The 24,471-nt window shown below is 41.3% G+C and overlaps 1 protein-coding gene across 6 annotated transcripts in view; it reads right to left on the reverse strand.

Moving 5' to 3' along the window:
- ITPK4 (inositol 1,3,4-trisphosphate 5/6-kinase 4) overlaps positions 1-24,471 on the reverse strand; it is a 75,556-nt gene that overhangs the window by 20,025 nt on the left and 31,060 nt on the right. For all 6 annotated transcript variants that reach the window (XM_019200233.2, XM_010279520.3, XM_088894426.1 and 3 more), the window contains 3 exons: positions 10,364-10,432; positions 9,292-9,494; positions 5,031-5,184 (listed from right to left, as the gene is read on the reverse strand). In XM_019200233.2, the coding sequence (XP_019055778.1) occupies positions 5,031-5,184; positions 9,292-9,494; positions 10,364-10,432 (426 nt within the window). The remainder of the gene's footprint in view (positions 1-5,030; positions 5,185-9,291; positions 9,495-10,363; positions 10,433-24,471) is intronic.

Raw genomic sequence — 24,471 nt, forward strand, 5'->3', positions numbered from 1 at the left:
ATAATTGAGGGAGAAATACTAAGGGTCTTTTTTCCTCAAACAGAATGGTTTTATCCTTTTTTATCAGTATACTTTCATTTTTTTTATTGGAAACGGTTATCAGTATACTTTCATCCTTTTTATCATTTTAAATAACTATGCCTTCCCGCAACCAAGTTAAGGAATTATTTTTCCTTTACATGCATAGATATGTATGGGTATTAATACCTGTATAAGCAACTGAAAATTTACAAAGGGTCCAATGTAGAAGTGGTTATATATTAAGCAATGCATAGGTGAAGATACTGCCTTCATCTAATATGGTGCCATTTAATGCAATGAAATTGTTCCTCATTTCTTTATTTGTTGATTTCCACCAGAAAGGAAAGGAATGATGTTGTCATCCTTTAGATAAAATATGAGAAGCTCTTTTGGTTATAACTTATAAGTTAAAATATGAAGTAGCCCCCCACCCCCTGGGTATAAAACAAAATACATACAGCTTCTGACTTCAAGCAAGTTGGTTTAAGAGGGGGAATCTCTGGTTGACATAGGCTGTTGTCTTCTAGTGTGGAGGGTGCATGGCATTTGAGAAACTTTTATTAGGGATTAGGGAAGTAAGTTTTTTCTACTACTTGTCAGCAGAAAGACAGACCAAGGAGGAATCCAAGAGGAGTTTGCTGGTTCTGATATTCCTAGGATAGAATATTGATCTAATTATTTTCCATTGAACTTTGGTGTCATTTTGCCACTTTGGGATTATGAATGTCTGTACATCTCCTCATCCCCTTATCACCTACGTCTTCATTTATTGAGGAAGAAGAAAATATGCATGTCCTCTTCTTCAAGAAACCAGTAGTTGTTACAGATAGTGATGGAGGCCCAAACCTAGCCTAACAGGACTGGCCCAGTCTTTTAGGACCTAGACCTTCCCTTTTGGAGCAAATACCCCTCATTGAAACCAGTGGGCCTCTTAGTTTATCCCATGTTTAAACTCGACCTTGGAACCAGTAGAAAAAACACTACAAGAGAAAAGCATTGTTTTTGAATGGTTTATTATTTGTTTTCTTACCATAAATTTTGTTGAATAAGGTACTGTATTTCATTACTATGAAAAAAGTATGAAGTCCATGTACAATAAGAAACTGTACAATGGCAATGTACAGAATCATGACAGATTTATACTTCTGTTCACAAAAAGAGATTCATGAAAGAAGAAGAAGAAGAAGAAGAAAATGGTTTACAAACTCCCATCAAAGAAAAATATGCCTTTCAACTGGTATTTAGTACCTCCTCTTCTGAATTATATTTGAAGTAAAAAATGCGGCTTCCTTTTTTTTTGATAATTAACAGAAACTTTTATTAATAGATATTAAGAGAAAAAGATACAAGAGGAGGGGTAAAATCTCTTAACCCTCCCTAAAGGTACATTTCAGTTTACAATATTGCCCAGAAAAAAACTCTTCCCACCCCTTGTTTGGCCAATGAATCTGCCAAGGAATTGGCACTCCTCTTAGTCCATTGAAACTTGATTTCCATGTTTTGAGTGAACTGTCTAACTTTCTTTCTCTCATTCAGATATTTCCACAAACTGAAATCGTCCTTCTGCAGCCAATTGATAGCCAGCTTAGAATCACCTTCCACCATCAGTTTTCTGATATTCAACTCTTGGGCTCTTTTTACCCCTTCCAGAACAGCCAATATTTCAACTCTTAGAGAATCCCCCCATCCAATAGAACCAGAATACATGGCAATAATCCGACCTTCTTCATCCCTGATAACTCCTCCTATACCTGATGGGCCTGGATTTCCTTCGCTGCTACCATTGAAGTTCAGTTTAGTGAACCCCAAAGCTGAAGGAGACCAAACTGGGTTAGATGAAGTCTTCATTGGAGCTGACCATACCACTTCTTTCCGCTTCCTGATGGTGTCTCCTGAATAATTTTCAAAGAGCTTCATAGTCTTAGCCCAATGAGCCAACCTTGTAGAAATCAGTTCAATGATGGCACCCTTACTTCTTTCTTTCCCATGGAAGTTCCTTTGATTCCTTTTCTCCCAAACTGTCCAACAGATAGCTGCTCTTATGCATCTCCACAAGATTTCCCCTCTCTTCTTCAACCCCCTAACTGAAGCAGAATGGAACAAGCTTTGTACATTTGAGGGAGGGGTCCACCTACAACCAAAAAAAGAGGAAAACCAACACCAGATCTCTGAAATAAATGGGCAAGATATTAGTAAGTGATGACAAGTCTCTCCATTCTCCTTACAAAGGATGCACCAGTGCGGGGATAAACACCAATTAGGCCTTTTCCTTTGAAGTTGATCGCAAGTGTTACACTTTTCTAAGAAGACTTCCCAACAAAAAGCACTAATTCTAGGAGGGATTGGTCTACTCCAAACTTCCAAAACTGAGATGGTGAGTCCAAAAACAGGTGGGGAATGAGCCAATTCTTTGAAAAAGGAAAAGCACGAGAAGACACCCGAAGGAGAAGGGACCCCGATCCTAATATCCCTCCTAGAGGGATCAATACCCACCTCATCTAGAATTTTGAGCAGGTCAGAAATAAGGTTCAATTCGAAGTCTCTAAGGGCCCTTCTAAAACCCAAGTTCCAATCAACAGTTGAATTAGAAGTGGTCAGAAAAGTGGAGATTGGCTCATTTTTAAATTGTGAAAGGGAATACAAGGAGGGGAATATCTCTTTCAAAGGTGTGTTTCCCACCCAAACATGTTCCCAAAATTTCACAAAGCTACCATATCAAAGGTCATACCTGGTTAAAGGAAGGAAAGAAGGAAGTATGGCATGAATGGATTTCCAAGGAGAAGCTCTTGTAGCCCTAGATGATACTCCTATGTCCCAGCCATCCGCCGCTTGCCCATGAATACTTAAGACTACTTGAGCCCACAATTTATCCCTCTCCAAAGTCAATCTCCAAAGCCATTTCCCCAATAGAGATTCATTCTTTTTTTGCAAATTACCTAATGCAATCCCACCATCACTTTTGGTTTTGGTAACTATACCCCACCTGACTCTATGATCTCTTTTCTCCTCTCCCAGTTCCCATAAGAAATCTCTCATTAACTTTTCCAAAATCCCACATACTCCCTCAAGAATTTTAAACACAGACAGAAAGTAAACAAGCAGGTTAGCCAATGTTGACTTAATCAAAGTTATCCTGCCACCCAAAGAGAGGTAATTTTGCTAAGGCCTTCCAAATGCTGGTAGATGAAGAGAGAAGCCACTCTCTCAGGAAAGCAACCAAGAACTCCAAAATATTTCATAACAGCAATCCAAAGCTTAGCTGTGAGCTTATAGTGAATGAAGAGGTGGAAAGGCGCCCTTGGAGGCTCGCCTCGCCCAGTCGCCTAGCAGTTTTGTATATTGTCTTATAAAATACTTTTATATTGTTATTTTTTTGAGATTATAATTATAAAATAGACATTACTAAACAAAAATATTCATTTTTTGTGTTTATAAACTAATTTCTTTTTATTATTTTCTTATTTGTTAGGGTTTAATCAACACAAACATTGCTAACTGCTGTATTAAACCCTCAAAGACTTCAGAATTTGAACCAATAAGTAAGGGAAAAACTTTAAGTTTTGTCTAATCAACACATTTCTTCCTCCACATCTTCCACCTTTTCTTTTCTTCTTTTCCTATAACAAAAACAGGGGTTCAGTCCCCGTATTTATTGAATTTTCTTTTCTTTCTTATTTTTCTTCTCATAAAGATGTTGATTTTCTAGACATAAACATGAAGTTTATAATTTTCTTATGAAAATTATGGATAGTTATTAAGGAAAGATGGTTATGGAACCCAGGGAACTACCTAAGATATGTATTTTTCACTTAAAAAAATCCATCACCTAGGCGCCCGCCTAGGTGACTAGGTGACAAGGCGCCCCCCTGTTGCCTAGCCTCGCCATGGTGACTTCAAAACTATGGCTATAACCTGTCACCACAAACTGGTAGTGTTGGACTCTGGCCAACTCAGGCACCACTTTGAGGGGATGCTACCTCCAGAACAGGGAGAGAGAGAGAGAGAGAGAGAGAGAGTTCAGGTTTCCTTTTTTTCCTCTTTATTGTTTTACATCTTGCTTTTTTTAGGCTCAGGCTCAATACACATCAAGAACTAGTAGTTACATTCTAACAATTTCTTGATCAATACAGTAAATAGAGAGCACTTAGAAGTGATGCAATAGCAGACTAGGCATGGTGAGCAACAACACATTGCCAATTTATGTACTTGTTTGAGCAATCAGGGCCTTTTTTTTTAAGCAAAGGTAACTTTTATTGAAGATAGAAGAAACAGAAGTACATGAGAGGATGTACTGAAGACAAGAGTGGCTTGGAAGAATTACAAAGGCAAACAATTGTCACTAAACAAGAAATCTCTAGAGAGCCCTGATTTTGCTAGGCTATGTGGTTTTGCTAGGCTACATCACATTGCTAGTCTATGTGATGTAGGAAGTTAGATCTTCAGCATTTTTAGCTTTATTTTCAAAAATCCTATTGTTCCTTTCTTCCCAAATTCCCCATGAGTAATCAGGGCCTTTAGGACTTACCAATGTTAACATTGGAAGCCAAAAGAACTCAATAACTCCAATGTAAATACCAAAGGAGAGGAAATTGAGGCAGACAAACTATAGAGGCCTACCACCAGGAAATAGTGTCTATCGCCACAATAAACCCATTATGGTCCCGAAACTAATTAAAATTTTCAAATACAACTCCTTGATTTCTACATCAACAGCCAGCTTTCTCCCTCTTTTTCTGAATGTTGATCTCTTGTTTGGACACATCCAACAACTTCCCCAGGATATGATTTTATGCTGCATAAGCTGTCATAACCCTGGTTTATAAATTTGTCAGTACACTTAATAAAGTGCTTAGTTAATTGATGACTACTTACACGAAACAAAATACACATGAATTATGTGAATCATCAAGTATTATTATACAATACAGCCAAGTTCATCATCAGGATGATTTGTTTCATCTTTGAAATGCAATGTAAGTATCAAATAGATACCATTTCGTACTAAAAACCTTTAGAAAATGTGGGCCCCTTATTTTACAGCGACCTTCTGTGTTGAGATCCTCCAACCCAAGTAGAATCTTCTGGATCTTTAGCCGATCCAATACAGGGTATATGTTATTAAGTGGGTCAATTACACAACAGTCTGGGTGATCTTGGAAATACCTGTATAGAAACAAAATGCAATTAGAAAGGATCTGGTAGCACCTTATTTAAGCTAAATTATACATAGCAAGTTTCATAAGATAAGTTCACTATACATCAATCAAGGTCATGGAAATGGTAAGAACCAAACCTGATAAAAAAAAAGTAAAATAAAATAAGAGATGTCTTCGTTTAAACTAAGTACTCCTGTTGAGTGACTTCAAAGAAGAACAATGGCATCAATATAAAAATTAACAAAACAAGAATCATCCTCTAAAAGCTTTTCCCAAGAGCAAAATGTTCTTGTTGGAGCTGGTGTTGTTGTTACAATGATATGGAAAATCAAGTCGTTTTGAACTATAAAAGAAGTCAAAAGATGGCACCAATTGATCATGAAATAACACAAAAGGGAATACCAATTGCATTAGTTTCTTCTTCAAGGTGGTGATGATCAAGTGAAGGAATCCATTCCTAGGATACAGGAAAAGATGAACAAAGTGTTGGCAGGGAGCACAGTGAATGGAAAATAAAGATACCCCCAGACAAGTTACATTCTGATAAGAAAGCTGATGGCTCTAAGGGAGGATTTAAAAGTATGGAATAGGGAAGTTTTTGGGAACATTTCAAACAAAAAAAACTGAACTTCTTAGAAAAATGGCAAATTTTGAGAGACTAGAGGGCAGGGATGTCCTCTCTAGGGAGGGTAAAAGGGAAAAGGAAAGTGTGGAAAGGGAACTTTTGGAGGTGATTCATATGGAAGAAGTTATGTGGAGGCAGAAATCAAGAGCAATTTGGCTAAAGGAGGGAGATAAGAATACAACATTCTTTCATGCCCTAGCAAGGGGCAAGAGGAGATAAAATTTCACCTCTAGATTGGAGGACAAAAACAAAGACATTGATGATCCAAGAGAAGTGATGGAGGAAATGGAGGAGGAACTTCTACCTCAATTTGTAAAAAGTATTGAGGATGGGAATTTGATGAGAGGGAAGTATGGAAAAGGAGTTTGATGAGAAGGAAGTATGGGAAGCAGTAAGTATCATGAAGGGTGACAAGGCCCCAGGCCCTGATGGTTTCAATCTCTTTTTACAAGAACTGTTGGCATGTGCTAAAAGAGTATGCATTGAGGATGATGAATGAATTTTGGTAGTAAAAATTGGTTGAGAGGAGTGCAAATGCAACTTTCGTATCTCTAATTCCAACAATGGAAGGGATGCCTAGAGTCAAGGACTTTAGACCAATCAGTTTCATCTCGAGTCCCTACAAAATCATTGCTAAGGTGTTAAGATAACACCTAACTTCATGCAAAGGAGAAACAAAACACCCAAATGCACAACAAAACTGCCCAGGATACAACTATAAAACCCCAGACTTCCCCAAAGAAATCCAAAGGAACAAAACAAAACTTTAATATATCCTTGAAGACAAAAAAAGGTGAAACCCACACAACCATATCACAAAACTTCAACTAAAGCTCTTAACCTTCTCCACTCATCTGCAGATACTACAACAGCCTCCATCATTCTTCATCCACAAGTTCTGCTTCCCTCCCTTCACCTTCCTTCCAAACCTCACCCTCCTTCCCCAACTACTTTCAATTTGTTATATTCTTCCTTTAACCTGAACCTCCATGACTACAAATTTTTTCAGGTCTCCCTTTCTTTCACTTTTTCCCACTCTATCAGCAGTCACTTGCTCAATGTCCTCCTTTCCAGCTTCGTTCTCTTCAGCAAACTATATTCCATTCCTTTCCCCCTTCTCCCCTGGTAAGACTTCAACTTTTTGATTAAATGAAACTAAACCTGATGTCTTTTTGACCGAGCCTAACTCCAAAGAAATTGCTTCGCCTCTATCTTTCAAAGAAATCTGACCTCTAGCCTTGAACTTCGATCCCTTCCCCTTGTAAATTCTCTTGAACCTGCAACAAGTACTGTCCCTAACGAGCCCGCCCTTAAGACAATGAAAAACTTTGGTCACATGAACAAGCTGCCCATTTCCCGACCCTTTTGATTTTCCCAACTCCCTGCATTGAAAGTGTTAGTAATAGGATTCTCCAAAACTCCTTCACTTCTTCTCCTACCTACATCCGCCCCCAATTTTCCTATTAAGACTAAGTACCTCAAATCTTCCTCGTTGCACACCTTTCAAGTTCAATGAAACTCGCCTCTCCCCCCATCTCCAAATCCAACTCCCTACTGCCAATATCAATGGAAAGCACCTTACTTTTCAAAGCAATGTCTGGAGCACATTCACCACCTTCCTTAACCTCATCTGAAACAGAGGAAAAACCTGTCGCAAAAACCAAAGCATTGTCCCTAACTGTAGCCCTGCCTTGAGGGACACCACCGTCGGTAGCCAGTAAATAGAGCTTGAGAGTTAAGCAGGACCTTATCTAAGCCTACTTCGTCCTTAAAACATTTCAGACATTTTGACGAACACAAGTCTTCAGTGCAAACGAACTTTGTAGTCACCCACTCCCAATTCTCAATCTTCCTCTTTCCTAATCCATTGAGAGATCTTGAAAAGCAATTTTTGAACCTTCTTTGCCTTCAACCGCTTAGTCTCACCAACCTTTGCCAATCTAGCTCCTCTAGATGACCAAACCCAAGCTTATTTTTCTTCTTTGTCTCACACAACTCAAGAGGGAAACACAATCTAAGCCCAAAGGGAAGAAAATGGACAAGTTACTGTCTGTGATCACCCTTTGAAATCATGTGGCCAAAAGAACAGTCATGCAATTTAACCAACATGGGCACAACACCAATTGGGCCATCTGGCCTACTTGGCCCAAACTGATGATCCAAGTGGCATTGCCCACATGGCCCATCTGTACGTCAATTTGCACTGCCTAAAATAGCCTTTTTGATTGCCCCCTGTCCCTTCATCTTCCATAAAACTCTTTTGAACCGACCCAGCCTCATTCATTGTCTTCTCACATTCTGTCATTTCCTCTTCCCATCTCCCTACCTCCTCCCACTCCCTCTCCTCCTCTTCCACATGGCCTCCAGCCCAACACATCGACATCATCTATGAATTCCCGGTTGCACCTACACAGCATTGCTTCAGCTTCCAATGCAATCCAAACCCTGTACCAAAGACCATCCAACTGCAGCTTCACAGATTGGGGAATGGCTTCTAGATTCACTCCAGTGATACCAAATTTTGCAGCATGAAGATCATGGATGTCGATATCAACTAGCACCCCTCCAATGGCCTTTGCAATGTTCTCAAACACATGACCCTCCCAGAGATTGAAAGGAAGACCATGAGCTTTAAATTGATCGAATTGTGAGTAAATCTCTTACTGTTACAAACTGGAAACCATTGTTCCACTAATGCCAGACCAACGCAAGTCTCTACTTTCTGCAAATCGACCATATCTTCCTCAAGCTCAACCTCAAAAATCGCCTTTCTGCTATCAAAATGCCTGATGAAGACAGGAGCAGGGCGGTTAACCTTAATCCTAATCACTTCCAAACAGCCTAACAATCAAGTTCCTACATCAGTTAATTATGAGAATGGGAGCTTTGCATTCATCTATTTAACAATAGACAACCATACTTGTATGTGAGTTGACTCGTGGACTTATGTCAGCTTGCTAATCATTATCAAACATGGTGTGTCCATGCAACACTTAGGGCCCATTTGGTTCACAGGAATAGGGGTCTGGAATCGGAATCAGAGTGGACCATTCCAACTCCAACTGTTTGATTGGGTGGAATTGGAATCTCATTCTCATTCCAGCTGATTCCAATTTCCATTCCCATTCCTGTCTGAACCAAACAGACTATGGGAATAGACCATTCCAGTTCCAATTCCAAGGGATTTTGATTCCGATTCCGATTCCATCTGTGAACCAAACGGACCCTTATTTGTCTATAGATTCATGTCTTATTATATATAATATATGTTTTATGAGCCATTGTAAACCACCCATTGTCTTCAGTTTTTAGTTCACATATTGAGTTTCTGCTCCATCAATTCACAACTCGACGGCATTTAACATGGTTTCATTCTCATATCAAATATGATACAAGCAAGAAAAGAAAACAGAATGCATGGAACCGCAATATGATGAACTCATTACATTTCTTCCAGCTATGACAACTAATCAATTTCAGGAACTTAACCTTTCTAGCTCTTGCATGCCCTTAGAGTAACAAACTTTGTAAGAAAATTCTGAAGAACTTCCCAACTCAATGGTGACTATTTCATCAGTTGCTTTATGAAGAACCACGTCAACCTCTTGTAGTTGAGATGCTAAAGGAAGATCAAATGTCAGAGGAACAAATCTCAAGCCATTTTGAGTATGACACATTGGGAAGGCTCCTCGCTGTTAGAGAAATGTGTCAGTTTCAACTATATCATTGGTAATATAGCCAACAATTAAGCAGATCGGATGATTAAAATAATCAGATCATCAACCAAAGGAAAGTACATGCAAATATATGCACACACATATGTAAGAAATATAAATTTACTGATCCAAAATGGAATATTTATACACAATTATTCGTGCATATGTACAAATACGAAGGCAGACAATTTGTTAGCTGAGTCAATGAAGAAGTCTAAACAACCCAGAAATCAGAATCTTCAATGTAGCAAGATGGTTTAGGCCCAAAAGAGCCCAAATGTTCCTATAGCCTCCAACTATTCACAGGGCTGCTTAAACCCCCTTGTGACATGCCAAAATTAATCCCCTTTTTGGGAGTACTTTTTTTTATTTTTACTTTCATTTTTTTATTGCTTTGTATATTTTAAATTAAAACATGGTAATTTGTCATGGCTTGTATTACTCGAGGTAAGTTCCACCATTCCAATAAAAGGTGCCCATAGAACTTATCCAGATTAGGAGAGTGGACATTTGGCCAATCTACAGGGTTCAATATCCAGAATGGCTTGGATTGGACACAAGACCCCTCCACATGGAAAAATAGGTAGTTATCTAGCAATCATCCATTGATTAAGAAACCTTCTCAATATTGGTCATGAGCATGATTATGCATCAATATAGCAAATTCAACCTTTAACACTCAGAAGTTGTGATTATCACAAGTGTGACCATCGCAAACAGAAAATCCACTCCCTGTACATCTGTCATGTATACAGTGGCATTACCAGAGAACACTCCCCATCTAAATCTACTTAAACAAGAGATAATTATTTGCAGAGTTTAATTGCTTCTATCAAAGGACATACCTTGGCAAAATCTTCTTCACGAGAAGGTTTCATAACATAACCAATTGTCAAAGCACCATCACCGATAGCCTGAATTCAGTGGAACAAGAATAAGGAAATTCCATTAATACAGGTACCATAAAATTACATTTTGTCATATACATCTGAGGAACTAGTATAATTTAAGTATTAACCTGGAAGTCTGGAACTACTAACCATATACCAAGGAGCAGATTCAACTGCAGGTGTCCAATGCAGTCACTCCAAGATGGCAACTTAAAAATAATATGGTATATTATATTCGACGTAGAGTTGCCAGCAGTTTGAGTCTACAGCTTACACTGGAGCAGATTCCCCAAGACCCCCGCACCCTGGGTGAAGGCAGGATATGATCCCAAGTCCCCACTACAGCCAACCAGGGACCTTACCAGCAAGCTAGCTGGAACCTTTGTCAGGGTAGACCTTTCTCTAAATTGAGTCAAATGACTAAAGAACATAGATACCAAGTCCCTGTTAAGGCCCCATAAGGTCTATAAGTAATCAACCCAGAATTGACATCATTATTAATTGGGCTTATTGGTCTGACCCAATTGTAGCCAACAGACCTTAGCTTGGTAACCTTCTCCAAAATATCTTATTAGGTCCCCTAGAAAATGGCAATTTCAGACATCTACAAGATATTATTAGAAGTAAATCATGAAAAACATATGTAAAAATGTTGGGGAAAAGCTCTTTAATGATGTTGAAGGTGAAAAAGAATTTAGTGCTAGGTGGCAGAAGAAAAGGAAGTCTGAAATTTGGGTTCATAACAAGTAACATGAAGATAATTAGTTGGAATGTGAGAGGCCTTGGAGGTCCTACTGGAGAAGGACAATAAAAGAGGTGCTTAAAAGGGAAAACCCAAATTTTTTGTTGATTCAGGAGTCTAAGGTGCAGGAGATTAATAGAAGATGGGTTAGGAGCTTCAGGGGGAATAATAACATTATGACAAGAGGATACAGTAGAATGTCTCGAAGAGTTGGTGGGCTGTTTTACAGTTTCAATAAAACTGAAGAATGCTAATGATGGATTTGTTTGGCTATTGACTAACGTGGGTGGTCATCCAGATTTTGTAAAAAGGTGAAGTTGTGGTGTGAGCAATAAACATGTTTTAAATGGGAGAGTATGTGATTCTTTAGGAAATTGCTAGATTTGAAGGCAAAATCAAAGAATGGAATAAAATACACTTTGGGAAATAGGAGGAAAGAAAAGAACATTTTATCAATCAAACTGAGGAAATTGATAGGAGGGGAGGATTGGGCCCCTTGAATGAGTATGACAAGAGGAAGAGACTAACTTTAAAGAAAGACTTGGAGGATACTTTGTTGAGAAGAGAAATAAGTTGGAGGCAGAAGTCTAGAGTTAGATGGATTAAAGAGGGGGATAAAATACGAGGTTTTTTCTTTTTTTGATTTCTTAAAATACAAGATTTTTTCATGCTATTGCCAATGGTAGAAGGAGAGAATTTTATTCCAATGTTGGAAAAGGATGAAAGTGTAATTACATATAAAACATATTCACGCATGTAAACTCTTAATCTCTTTATTTTTTTCCCAATTGCATTACTTCAAATAGCTAATGTGATACTAAACATTATGCATTCCTGATTCTACAAGCCACCTTTCTACCAAGCCCCTCGAGGCAAGGGGCACCAGGTGCACGCATTTTAAGTGTGTTGTGCCTGGGACCTAGGTGAGGCGCATACCCTAAAATGCACAGATGCACAAACTTTCAAAAGGCCTCCATCTGGACTGAAGTGCAAGGTGCACCAGGCATGCACCTTTTGAAAGTGTTGTGCCTAGGACCTAAGTAAGGTGCACACCCTAAAATGCGCCACACCTATGTGCCTAGGCGCACCTTTTGAATCACTGCATGGATGTCCCTTTGACTTTTTTGGCTTCTTTGACTTTTAAAACGCCTAACTACAGAAAGACTAGATTCAACTGCCTTCCTATCAGAAACCACCTTACTTGCATTATCCCTTGCGCTATCCTCAAAAAAATTCTAAGAAATAAGAGTATCATCCAGTCTTTATTGCCTTTCCTCCACCTCTTTAAACACTTTCCTTGTGAAATCTTCCCCACCCACAGAAAAGACCCAGAATTTTACTAACCTAAACTTCTGTCTCCACCACTCTATCAACTAATCCCTTCACAACATGAGTTGTCGTCCAACACCACGTCTTCATCTCGCACATCTTCATTCTCTTTCTCTTCTTCGAATCTTCTTTATCATCTAAATGTTTGGTCCTATATTTTTCCAGTAATAAACCTTTTGAACCTAATAGTTCCAAATTCTCTCTTCCCACCTCTGTATCTGACAGCTTCGACACTCCAGACACCTCCGCCTCAACCACTGAAATCACAATCACCTCATTTGGGGATACCTCACCCTGGAATCCAGAAACCTTTCTTCCCAATCTACTCCTAGCTGCACAACCACCACCTCGAAGCAACTTACAGTGTCAATCAATTCCAGACCCTCTACCTAATTGTCACAGATGTTCTCTGAAGAAAACTGAAGAGAGGAGAGCTTGAGAGTTCAGCAATGAGGGTCTGAGAATGAGAGTTTCGAACCTTCTCTCTCTCAGCACCCTAACATTCTTTTATTAAGATATATTTGAATAATTACAAAGAGGCCCTTAGGTGGGCAAGAATTTACAAAGAACTTAATATAGACAGGATGGGCCCAGAATAAGGCCCATTATAGAACAGAAACATAAATAACAAGAAAGAATAAACAACCTATGGGCCATTCGGCCCATCTTCTCTACACTCCCCCTCAAGCTGAGCATAGATGTCAATCATGCCAAGCTTGCTGGTATCATGCTGAAGTTTTGCCTTGGGAATGCCTTTGGTGAGAAAATCTGCCAGTTGTCCTTCAGATGTGATGAAAGGAAGACACACTTCACCCGAAGAGATCCTTTCCCTAATGAAGTGTCGATCAACTTCAATATGCTTGGTTCTATCATGTTGCACTGGGTTGTGAGCAATGTTGATGGCAGCCTGATTATCACAGTACAACATCATTGGCTTGTCATATTCAACTCCAAGTTCTTCCATCAATGATTTTAGCCATAATAATTCAGAAACTCCATGTGCCATGGCCCTGTGTTCTGCTTCAGCAGAGGACCGAGCAACAACCGATTGTTTCTTGCTTCTCCAAGAAACAACATTACCAGCCACCAAGCTGCAATACCCAGAAGTAGATCTTCTGTCATCAATGTTTCCGGCCCAGTCAGCATCGGTGTAGGCTTCAAGTTTCATATGACCATGCTTGGCAAACAGAATACCTTTTCCTGGGGAGCCCTTCAAATAACATAGGATTCTCTCTGCTGCTGCCAGATGAGTGTCTCGGGGAGCATGCATGAATTTGGCTAATGCAACTGACTGCATATGCAATATCTGGCCTAGTCATGCATAGATACAAAAGTTTCCCAAGAAGTCTCTGAAAGATTCCTTTGTCTTCTAACAATGTCCCTTCTAAGGCTGAGAGTTTAAGACTCATATCAATAGGAGTAGCAACCGGTCTCGCACCCATCTTTCCAGTCTCGGAGAGCAAGTCAAGAACATACTTCCTTTGGGAGATAAGAATCCCATCCTTGGATCGAGCCACTTCTATACCAAGAAAGTATCTCAAGTCCCCCAAATCTTTAATCTCAAACTCTGTATGGAGAAAAGATTTTAGATCATGAATTCCTGAAACATCATTACCAGTCACTACAATATCATCTACATACACAATGAGGTATACTGCCAGAGATCCACTCCTCTTTACAAAAAGAGTATGATCGGACTGTGTCTGCACATAACCAAAGTTAACAAGTGCTGTTCTAAATCTCTCAAACCATGCTCTAGGGGACTGTTTTAGTCCATAAAGAGATTTCTTCAGCCTGCATACCTTCCATTTCATATCAGTTCCATACATCCCTGGAGGAAGAGACATATAAACCTCCTCATGTAATTCACCATTCAGAAATGCATTCTTCACATCCAATTGATAAAGGGGCCAGTCAAAGTGAGCAGCTAAAGATAAAAGAACCCTCACAGATGTCATCTTGGCAACAGGTGCAAAGTTCTCTAAATAATCAATCCCATATGTCTGTGTATAGCCTTTTGCAACCAGCCTGGCCTTGTACCTTTCAATAGTGCCATCAGCTTGGTATTTGATAGTAAAGACCCACTTGCAACCGACTGGATCCTTCCCTTCAGGCAAATCCACCACTTCCCATGTGTCATTCTTGTATAGGGCATCGATTTCAGATCTCATAGCATCCCTCCACTCTGGAATCTTAAGAGCTTCTGACACAGACCTGGGAATAGGATGAGAAGCAACAGAAGAGATATAGGCAAAGTATGGAGGTGAAAGCAAACTGTAAGAAAGGTGCTTGGAAATGCAGTGTGCAGTGCACTTCCGTTTTCCTTTCCTAACAGCAATGGGAATATCAAGGTCAGGGAAGGATGAATCCAAAGATGCTGAAACAGTACCTGTTGTCTCTTCTGTGACTGGAAGTGTATGAGGCCCATGTGTTATAGGAGAAACAACCTGCACATTTTTGGATCTTTGCCTTTGATACACCATGGGATTGAGGATAGGACGAGGAGGTAGAGTACTGGGACAAGGGGAAAGGAACGACTGATCCACCCTTGATGCATTTGAAGGAGAAGCAGACACATCAAGAGACTCAACAGGGACAGGAAGAGGAAAAGCAAACACCTGTGACAAATCCTCCCCCTGTGGACAATGTCCTTCTGGAGAGGAACCATAAAAGGGGGAAAGCTCATCAAAGGTGACATCCATTGAGACATACCGATTGCCAGACTTTGAATCAAAACAACAATAACCCTTCTGTGTGGGGGAATAACCAAGGAAGATACACTTTTGAGCTTTGGGTTCAAATTTATGCCTTTGGACACTTGGAACATGTACATAACAAGTGCAGCCAAAGACACGAATAGGGACAGGAAAAAGGTCCTTGTCTGGATGAAGAAGATTGAAGGGAGACTTAAACCCCAAAACCCTGGATGGCATACGGTTTATAAGATAGGTAGCAGTAAGAACATCACCCCAAAACCTGGTAGGAACATGTGAGGCAAATAAGATACTTCTTGCAACTTCAACAATATGCCTATTTTTCCTCTCAGCAACCCCATTCTGTTCTGGGGTCCTAGCACATGAGCTTTGATGAATAACCCCCATGTCAGAGAGATAGCAGGATAGGTTTTTCTCAAAGTATTCTTTTGCATTGTCAGATCTGAAGATTTTAATCCTGGTATCAATTGGGTTAAAACAAATTCATGGAATTGTCTTACAAGTCTTGGAACTTCATCACGGGATTTCATCAGGAATATCCAAGTGAACCGAGAAAAGTCATCAATAAACAGGATAAAATATTTATAGCCACCCATGGAAGGTAAGTGGTAAGGCCCCCACACATCAGAGTGCACAATATTAAAAGGAAAAGAAGATCTTTTATTACTCAAAGGATAATTGTTTCTACAATGCTTTGACAATTCACAAGACTCACAATGAAGACTAGACAAACTAATTCCCTTAAACAGTTCAGGGAAAAGATGACTCAAGGCAGAAAAAGACAGATGACCAAAATGACAATGACACAACATAATCCGACTAACAGACTCTGAAGAAACAGATCCAAGAGCAGCATTCCCAAGATGATCAGTGCATTGTTCCGGGGTATCAAGCAGGTATATTCCGTTCGCCTCATGGCCACTCCCAATCACCTTCTGAGACTCCAGATCCTGAAAAACACAGTAGGAAGGAAAGAAGGTTACACAACAGTTTAGTGATTTGGTTAAACTGCTTACAGACAACAAATTTGTATTTAGTTTAGGTACATGAAGGGAAGAAGGTAGGAACAAGGAATCCGTAGCCTTGGTGGTTCCCTTACCAGAGATAGGGGCAAGTGAACCATCAGCTAAAGTGATTTTATCACGTCCAGGGAGCAAGTCATATGAAACAAATAGGGTAGAAAGATTAGTCATATGGTCAGAAGCACCCGAGTCAATAATCCAAGGGATCTTGAGATTACCTGAAGTGGTAGCATGATTGGCAGAAGCCCTTATACCTAAATGAGCAAATGCTGAAGCAGCAGAAGAATTGCCTGAAGGGTTGGAAGAAGAGGTCACATCACTTAGCTGACTGATCATCTTCCCAAACTTTTCATATTCTGCTCTCATGGCTGCCAACTGTGCAGAAGCAAACATTTCTTCACTAACTGGCCCGGCAGCTACATTTGCACTTCCTGATCTTTTACTATCATACTTTTTTCTGAAACCGACTAGGAACAAGATTAGGATGTAATTTCCAGCACTTATCTTTGGTGTGTTTTGACTTCTTGCAATACTCACATATAACTTCTTTCTTTCCTATGCCACCAAAAGTTCCAGCATTCCCTTTGGGTTTAATCCCCATATTGGCAAAGTGATCATTCATATCAGCCCCTTGAACCTGAACACACACTCCTTGGAAAGAATATTCTGTTTTGTGATATCATATTCTGGGTTTAGTTCAGTTAAGAACTCAAATACCCTGTTCCTTTCAACCAATTTTCTGTAGGTCTCTGCATCATTGGTGGTGTCCCAAGGTACAGCTTCTATTAGGTCAATCTCTTGCCATAAGGACTTCAGGGTTGAGAAATATACAGCAAGAGGTTTCTCCCCTTGTCTTAAATTCTTTACATCACTTCTCAATTTATATGCACGGGCCACATTGAGTTTTTGTGAATAGGTTTCCGCAACACTGTCCCAAATTTCTTTTGCTGAATTCATCCATAGGTAGTGTTGGCTGATTTGCGGCTGCATTGAGTTCACAAGCCACCCAATGAGAGTGTAATTTTCTTGCATCCACTTCTCGTAGGATGGATCATCTTCTGGGGGAGCCTTCTTACTCCCGGAAATGAATCCCCACTTTCCTCTACTACAAACATGAATCTTTACTGATTGTGACCATGCCAGATAATTAGTTCCATCTAGTTTAACTGTGGTCACAGTCAATAAGGAATCATTTGGAGTTCCCTGAACCAGTCCATATTCGGCACCACTTTTGTTTTCAAACTCTGAGGAGTACATCATGTAAACACTCTAAACAGAGTACAGCCGATCACAAGAAGACAATATACTGAGTTCAGCCTTCAAGAAGTAATCAGAAACTCCTAGGCACTGTGCAATCAGCCGAAGTACCTTTTCAAAGTTGTGCACTCAGCCAAGAAGAGTAAATACCAATCGGTATTGCTGAACAGGCCTTTTCACAAACACAGTGTGGGCAATAGAGACAGCCCCACTGTCAAGGAAGAGAAAAGACCCCAAAAAACAGTTCGTACAGCCCCTTAAAACAGCCAAAACATGAGTAACAATACACAGCCTTGTTACAAGGATGTTTCGGCAGGTTTTAACAGTCCAAGAAGAAGAGAAAAAACAGCCCAGAAATTTCTAGGTTAAACCAGATTTAATGCAGTCGAAGGTAGTACAGAACAGCTAGGGTTTTCGGACACTTCAACAGTCCAAACACAGTCGAAGATAATACAGAACAACCAGAAACTGAGCACAACTTACAGTTCGAGCTTCAACAGTCCAAACACAGTCGAGCTTCAAAAACAGAACCGAGCTGTTCCCCTTCTCCTTCCCCTTTTTTTTTTCTCTGATTCTTCCTGGCCACCGAACCCCTTCCCCAAGAGATTCTAGTCTTGGGCTCGTCCACTGACCTCCAAGAATCAGGCAGTATGTGACTAAGCTTCCAACCCTATGATATTCAGGTTCAGATATGCTCTGATACCATGAAGAAAACGGAAGAGAGGAGAGCTTGAGAGTTCAGCAACGAGGGTCTGAGAATGAGAGTTTCGAACCTTCTCTCTCTCAGCACCCTAACATTCTTTTATTAAGATATATTTGAATAATTACAAGGAGGCCCTTAGGTGGGCAAGAATTTACAAAGAACTTAATATAGACAGGATGGGCCCAAAATAAGGCCCATTACAGAAAAGAAACATAAATAACAAGAAAGAATAAACAACCTATGGGCCATTCGGCCCATCTTCTCTACATTCTCTTCCACTTCAACATTTCCTCTACTTTCTTTTTTTTTTTTGATGAATAAACATTTCCTCTACTTTCCTTGTCCCTCTCAAGCAAACTGCTCACATTCTTGCCACCCAACAAAGTAATTGTATCCTGGTTCTTGACGCCATCTGAAACATCACAGGAGGACGCCTCCCCAATCAAACCACCACCCACAATCTTGGTATTTGGATCCTTAGGAGAGCCCAAAATTTCTTGACCATCAGCAGGTCTATCATCAACTGGAAATCCAACCGAAGAACGAATTACCTCATTGCCTCAACATTTTTTTTTATCAGTAACAAAAGCTTTCATTAATTATATAAAAAAGATTAAAATACAAGGGTGGGGGGGAGGTAAACCCTCTTACCACCCCCCAACAATAAAATTACATAGTAGCCCAAAACAATTGGCTTCTTCCCACCCCCTGTTTGGCCAAAGCATCTGCAAATGAGTTAGCAAATATTTTGACCCACCAGACACGCACATCCATTCCTTGGGTGGTCAGCCACTTAAAATGCCTTGTTTCATTAATGAAAGCCCATAACTCATCGTTTGACTTCTCTATCCAGCCAATTACCACCAGTGAATCTCCTTCTATAATCAACTTACTTATATTTAACTCCTTAGCCCTTTTGACCCCCTCCAATAGGGCCAAAATTTCTGCTCTCAAGGAATCTCCAACTCCAATTGGTCCCGAGAAAAGAGCCATAACTGAACCTACCTCTGTTCTGAACACACCACCAACCCTTGATGGCTCTGGGTTTCCTTCACTGCTCCCACTAAAGTTGAGTTTGATAAAGCTTTCCATTGGAGGGAACCACATCGGATGGACATTGATTCTGCTAGGAGCTGAGACTGTTATTTCCTGCCGATTATTCATGATGGTCTCTATTGAAGCATCCCCAAAAAGATTCATTGTTTTTACCCATTGTGCTACCCTCATGGATATTACTTCTATAATTGTGTCCCTGCTTCTTTCCTTTTCCACAAATATCCTTTGATTCCTTTCCTCCCAAATTGTCCAACAAACTGCTGCCTTAGTGCATCTCCACAAGATTTTTCCCCTCTTTTTGATCCGGCTACCAACTATATTGGTGAAGAGGCTGTGAATGCTAGATGGAGGAGTCCACCTGCACCCAAATAAAGAGAGAAACCACTCCCAAATAGAAGAAATAAAAGGCAAGATATAAGTAAATGAAAGCAAGACTCACCATCAGCTTTACAAAGGGAACACCAATGTGGGGACAAGCACCCAAAAGGCTTCTTTTTTTGAAGAAGATCGCAGGTATTAATTCTTTCCAAAGCTATTTCCCAACACAGAGCACTGACCCTAGGTGGGACCGGACTTCCCCACACCTCTTTAGAAGGGAAAGGAAGGGCGGGAGAAACAGAAGAAGGGGCCAGAGCATTGAAAAAGGAGGCATAACTGAAAGAACCAGAAGAAGAAAGGGTCCAAATTCGGGAATCCCCCCTTGACAGATCTAAGAAAACCTTTTGAAGAACCTGAATTAGGGACCCCACCAAATCCAACTCAGAGTCTCTGAGACCTCGTCTGAGCCCCAAATCCCAATTAATTTGATGTCCTGGGCCAACAGAAGAAACAAAAGATGAGGTAGTAAAGTTTTTGTACCTAGAAAGGGTAAAGAGGGAAGGAAATTGATCCTTAAGGGATGCCTCCCCCACCCACACATGCTCCCAGAACCTTACCATATTTCCAGAACACAAATTATACCTGACAAAGGGCAGAAAACAAGGAAGAACATCCCAGATGCCTTTCATCACCCTCAGACAAATTTGGTCACCACCCATTCTCATTTTTTCCTTCTCCAAATGCCTCTCGTCACCCTCTGCCAACACTTTCAAACGTCCCCAATTTGTTTTATTCAATCTTAAAAAAGTGTTCTGATATTTCCGTCTCTGCTACTTTTTAAATTGACCCAAAATCCCCTTCTCTCAAAGCACCTGCCCGCCCATTAAGACCTCTTGATCACACATGAAAACTTAAAACATCATGTATCCAGTATTCCCAACAGCTTCCCATTCTAAACATTGGGTCCAACCATCCTCTTCACATGAAACCACCCCTCATTACCCTAGACCCTGAATCGAGAACCCCACCTAGCACTGCACTACCCTTTTCCTCCTGGCTATTCGTCTTCCTCAACTTTTTTTTTATAATAGCAAGAAAATTTCATTAAAATAAAAGTCATTACAGACAGTCTGGTGTTGAGAGGAAACCAAAGACCAATTACAAAACATTCTCAAGATTACATTCTTGAATTTCAAGAACATCCCAGAAATTAGATTACATTCATCTTCCTCACCTTGGAAGCCTGTAAGACCTCTTTAAAAGAAATTGCAGCCTCAAAATTTTCTGTTGCATTGAGTCTCACATGATTTTTTCTTAACGCTCACGCTAACAACTCCAGAGACAATTCAGCTCCTTTCTCTTTTGTCAAAACCTGAGTATACAAGCAGCCAAGCATCGACTGCACACTTATACGAGAATGATCATTTAAAGGAATTTTGGAGTGCAGCTTCTCTGCCCATAGGTGATTCTACTACTTCTCTGTTAACCCTGTTTTCATTTGAAAGCACCACGTGGTCCACGTTGCCATGTAGCACCTCTTGCTCTACCCTTTCGTCTTCCTCTCTGCAACAAGTTGGAAAGAATACACCACTTTGAGATCATCACTTGGCCAACTTGAGTATGAACAGTTTCAGCTTCTAACTCCACAGCATCTTCGAGTAGATCAAAGATAGCTTTCTTCCTCTCAAAAGGGGTGATCAAAGCACACCTATTAGCTTGGAAAACCTGCAAATTACTTCAGCAATCTCTTTCGAATCTCTTCACATCCTGCTTGGTCGACACCACCCAATGCTCCTTATGCTGATTATGCACTATTTTGAATATGACATTTCTGCCTACCACCATAGTGTTCTCCCCTTCAACAGGATTTTCCATGACAAGGTAATACTCCTTGTCTTGTGAAGTCCCAAATGTCAAATGAAACGTCTATAAACACTTCAAATACTCATGGAGAGTGTTAAGACCCTTCCAGAACCCACAGGGGAAGTGGAGCAGGCCACCACCCATCAGCCATTCACAAGGAGACAGAGAGGACAGGTGACAGAGCCCCAGAATTAGTTACACTCAGAGTTGGTTACTCTGCCGCCAGAGGATATTCCATCCATGTTATCTGCCAGAGTTAGTTACCCAGAAATCAGAGGATATTCCCTCTGATATTACACCTGTAGGCCAGCTATATAAGGCCATCATCATATAATGAAAGCAATGAATGATTCTCCTTTAATTTTCATCTCCCTGAGTCCAGTTTATTCCTTCCTTCCCTTCTTTTTTCTCTCCATCTTCTGTTTCAGGAGGTCAAGCCCCTTCGAAGAGGCTTCCGAGGTGAGCAGAAACTCACCAAGTTGGTATCAGAGCCAAGTCACAGACCAGCTATGCTGCAGACGAGATCGTCTACCATGGAAGATAGAGTCGACCAACTTGAGATTGGGTTCCACCAGGTACTGAACGAACTCAGGGATCTCAAGGTGGTCATCTCTAACCTCGCCTCTCAACAACAGTACAGCGAGACCAGTCATCCAGCAGGGGCTGACGCCTCTGCTTCCGGTAGCCAAGGAACTGGAGATCCCATTCCTTGGATTTTCAGAGCAGAGAGATTCTTCGAGTACCATGAAACCCCTGCACACCAGCGCGTCGCCATCGCCTCCATTCACCTAGAAGGAGACGCTATTCTCTGGCTCTAGTGGTATCGACAAACCCATCCTCAGGTAACTTGGGCGGAGTTCACGGAAGCTCTGTGCATCCGTTTTGGGCCAACGGCGTTCATGGATTACGACGAACTCCTCACTCGACTAAAACAGACTGGACAGTAGCAGACTACCAGCTCGAGTTCAAAAGAATGGCGACCAGGGTACATGGATGGCCGGAGAAGGCCTTGGTAGGGTGTTTTGTGGGAGGTCTCAGAGAAGACATCCGCCTGGAAGTGAAGCTCTTCAACCAGCGACAGTCATGGCAGCGGTGGGTATGGCTCGCCTGCAAGAAGAGAAGATCGATAGTATGCGCAGAACTAGCAAGCTATCCTACCTGAATGTGAGGGTTCCCCAGCGGGCCGAACAGCAACCCATGAAACAAGTTAGGGATTCTCAGAAGCCCATTTTGCCCAGGCCCACTGTGCCCTTCAAACGCCTCTCGTGGGCTGAGATGCAGGCCCAACGCGAGAAGGGCCTCTGTTACAATTGTGATGACAAGTTTGGACCGGGCCATAAGTGTAGAGTCCAGCGAGTGTTTCTCCTTCAGACAGAGCAACCCATGAAACAAGTTGGGGATTCTCAGAAGCCCATTTTTCCCAGGCCCACTGTGCCCTTCAAACGCCTCTCGTGGGCTGAGATGCAGGCCCAACGCGAGAAGGGCCTCTGTTACAATTGTGATGACAAGTTTGGACCGGGCCATAAGTGCAGAGTCCAGCGAGTGTTTCTCCTTCAGACAGAGGAAGAACCGGAGGGGACCGCCCCAGAACACATAGAAGACTGTGAACTGATCTCAGATGAACCTGAACCTGTTGGAGTCGAGATCTCCTTACACGCCTTCATGGGCCTCAACCCTCTTCAGTCCATGCGAGTAGAAGGAAGGTTGGTGGGCCGATCTGTGATGATCTCGATTGGCAGTGGCTCTACCCTGAATTTCATCACTTGCCGATTAGCAAGGCAACTAGGTATGACTATACAACCCACTCCACTCTTTTCGATCTAGGTGGCTAATGGAAGTCAGATGTTATGTGATGGTGTGTGCAAGAAGGAAAAGATCCTTATACAAGGCCACAATTTCGTGGTGGATCTCCACCCATTGGATTTCTCAGGGGCTGATATTATTCTGGGAATTCATTGGTTACGTAGCTTAGGGCCTGCACTTTGTGATTGGGCCAAAATGACAATGGACTTTTATCAGGATGGTCAGACTTACCATCTACAAGGGGTGCGGCCTCCTAGTCCCCAAGGTGATACTGTAGCTTCCATGTTACGGGCCTCCAAGGATACTGGACAGCCCTTATTTATGCACTTAGGCATGCAGCCCACAGTTCCAACTTTAAACAATCAAGGCTGTGACCAACCCACGGAAGCCCAACACGAGGCACTACGATCGATACTCGATCAGTTTAGTGATGTGTTCAAGGAACCAAGCCAATTACCTCCACCCCAGGCCCAAGACCATCAGGTACCCCTCTTACCAGATTCTAAACCGGCCAATGTGAGGCCATATAGATACCCCTATTTCCAGAAGCTAGAAATTGAGAAGGCGGTAAAAGAGCTAATGAACAAGGGGCATATACAGACCAGCACCAGCCCAGTTTCATCCCCTGTACTCCTAGTAAAAAATAAGGATGGTAGTTGGTGGTTTTGTGTAGATTACCGGGCCCTGAATCAGATTACAGTGAAGGACAAGTTCCCGATACCCCTCATTGATGAACTGCTGAACGAGTTAGGAGAAGCACAGATGTTCTCCAAACTTGACCTGCGATCCAGGTATCATCAGATCCGGGTTCACCAGGCCGACATCCACAAGACAGCCTTCAGAACCCACGATGGCCATTATGAGTTTCTGGTTATGCCGTTTGGACTCACCAACGCCCCCTCCACCTTCCAGGCCCTCATGAATGACATTTTCAGGCCATTCTTAAGGCAATTTATTTTAGTATTCTTCGATGACATTCTGGTTTACAGAAGGATTGGGACACCCATATGGAACATCTAAAACTTACCCTCACCACTCTAAGGGAGCATCAGTTACATGCCAAAATGACCAAGTGTTCTTTTGGACAAAAACAGATACAATACTTAGGCCATGTGGTTGCAGCAAGGCGGGTCATGGCAGACCCAGAAAAAATAGATGCCATCCAAAAATGGCCCAAGCCCACTACTGTAAAGGCTCTCAGGGGTTTCCTTGGGCTTACCGGATACTATAGGCGCTTCATTAAGGGGTATGGGCTC

Source organism: Nelumbo nucifera, chromosome 1 (assembly GCF_055504915.1).
Source record: "Nelumbo nucifera cultivar China Antique chromosome 1, China Antique-T2T, whole genome shotgun sequence".
In the NCBI taxonomy this organism is placed as follows: Eukaryota; Viridiplantae; Streptophyta; class Magnoliopsida; order Proteales; family Nelumbonaceae; genus Nelumbo; species Nelumbo nucifera.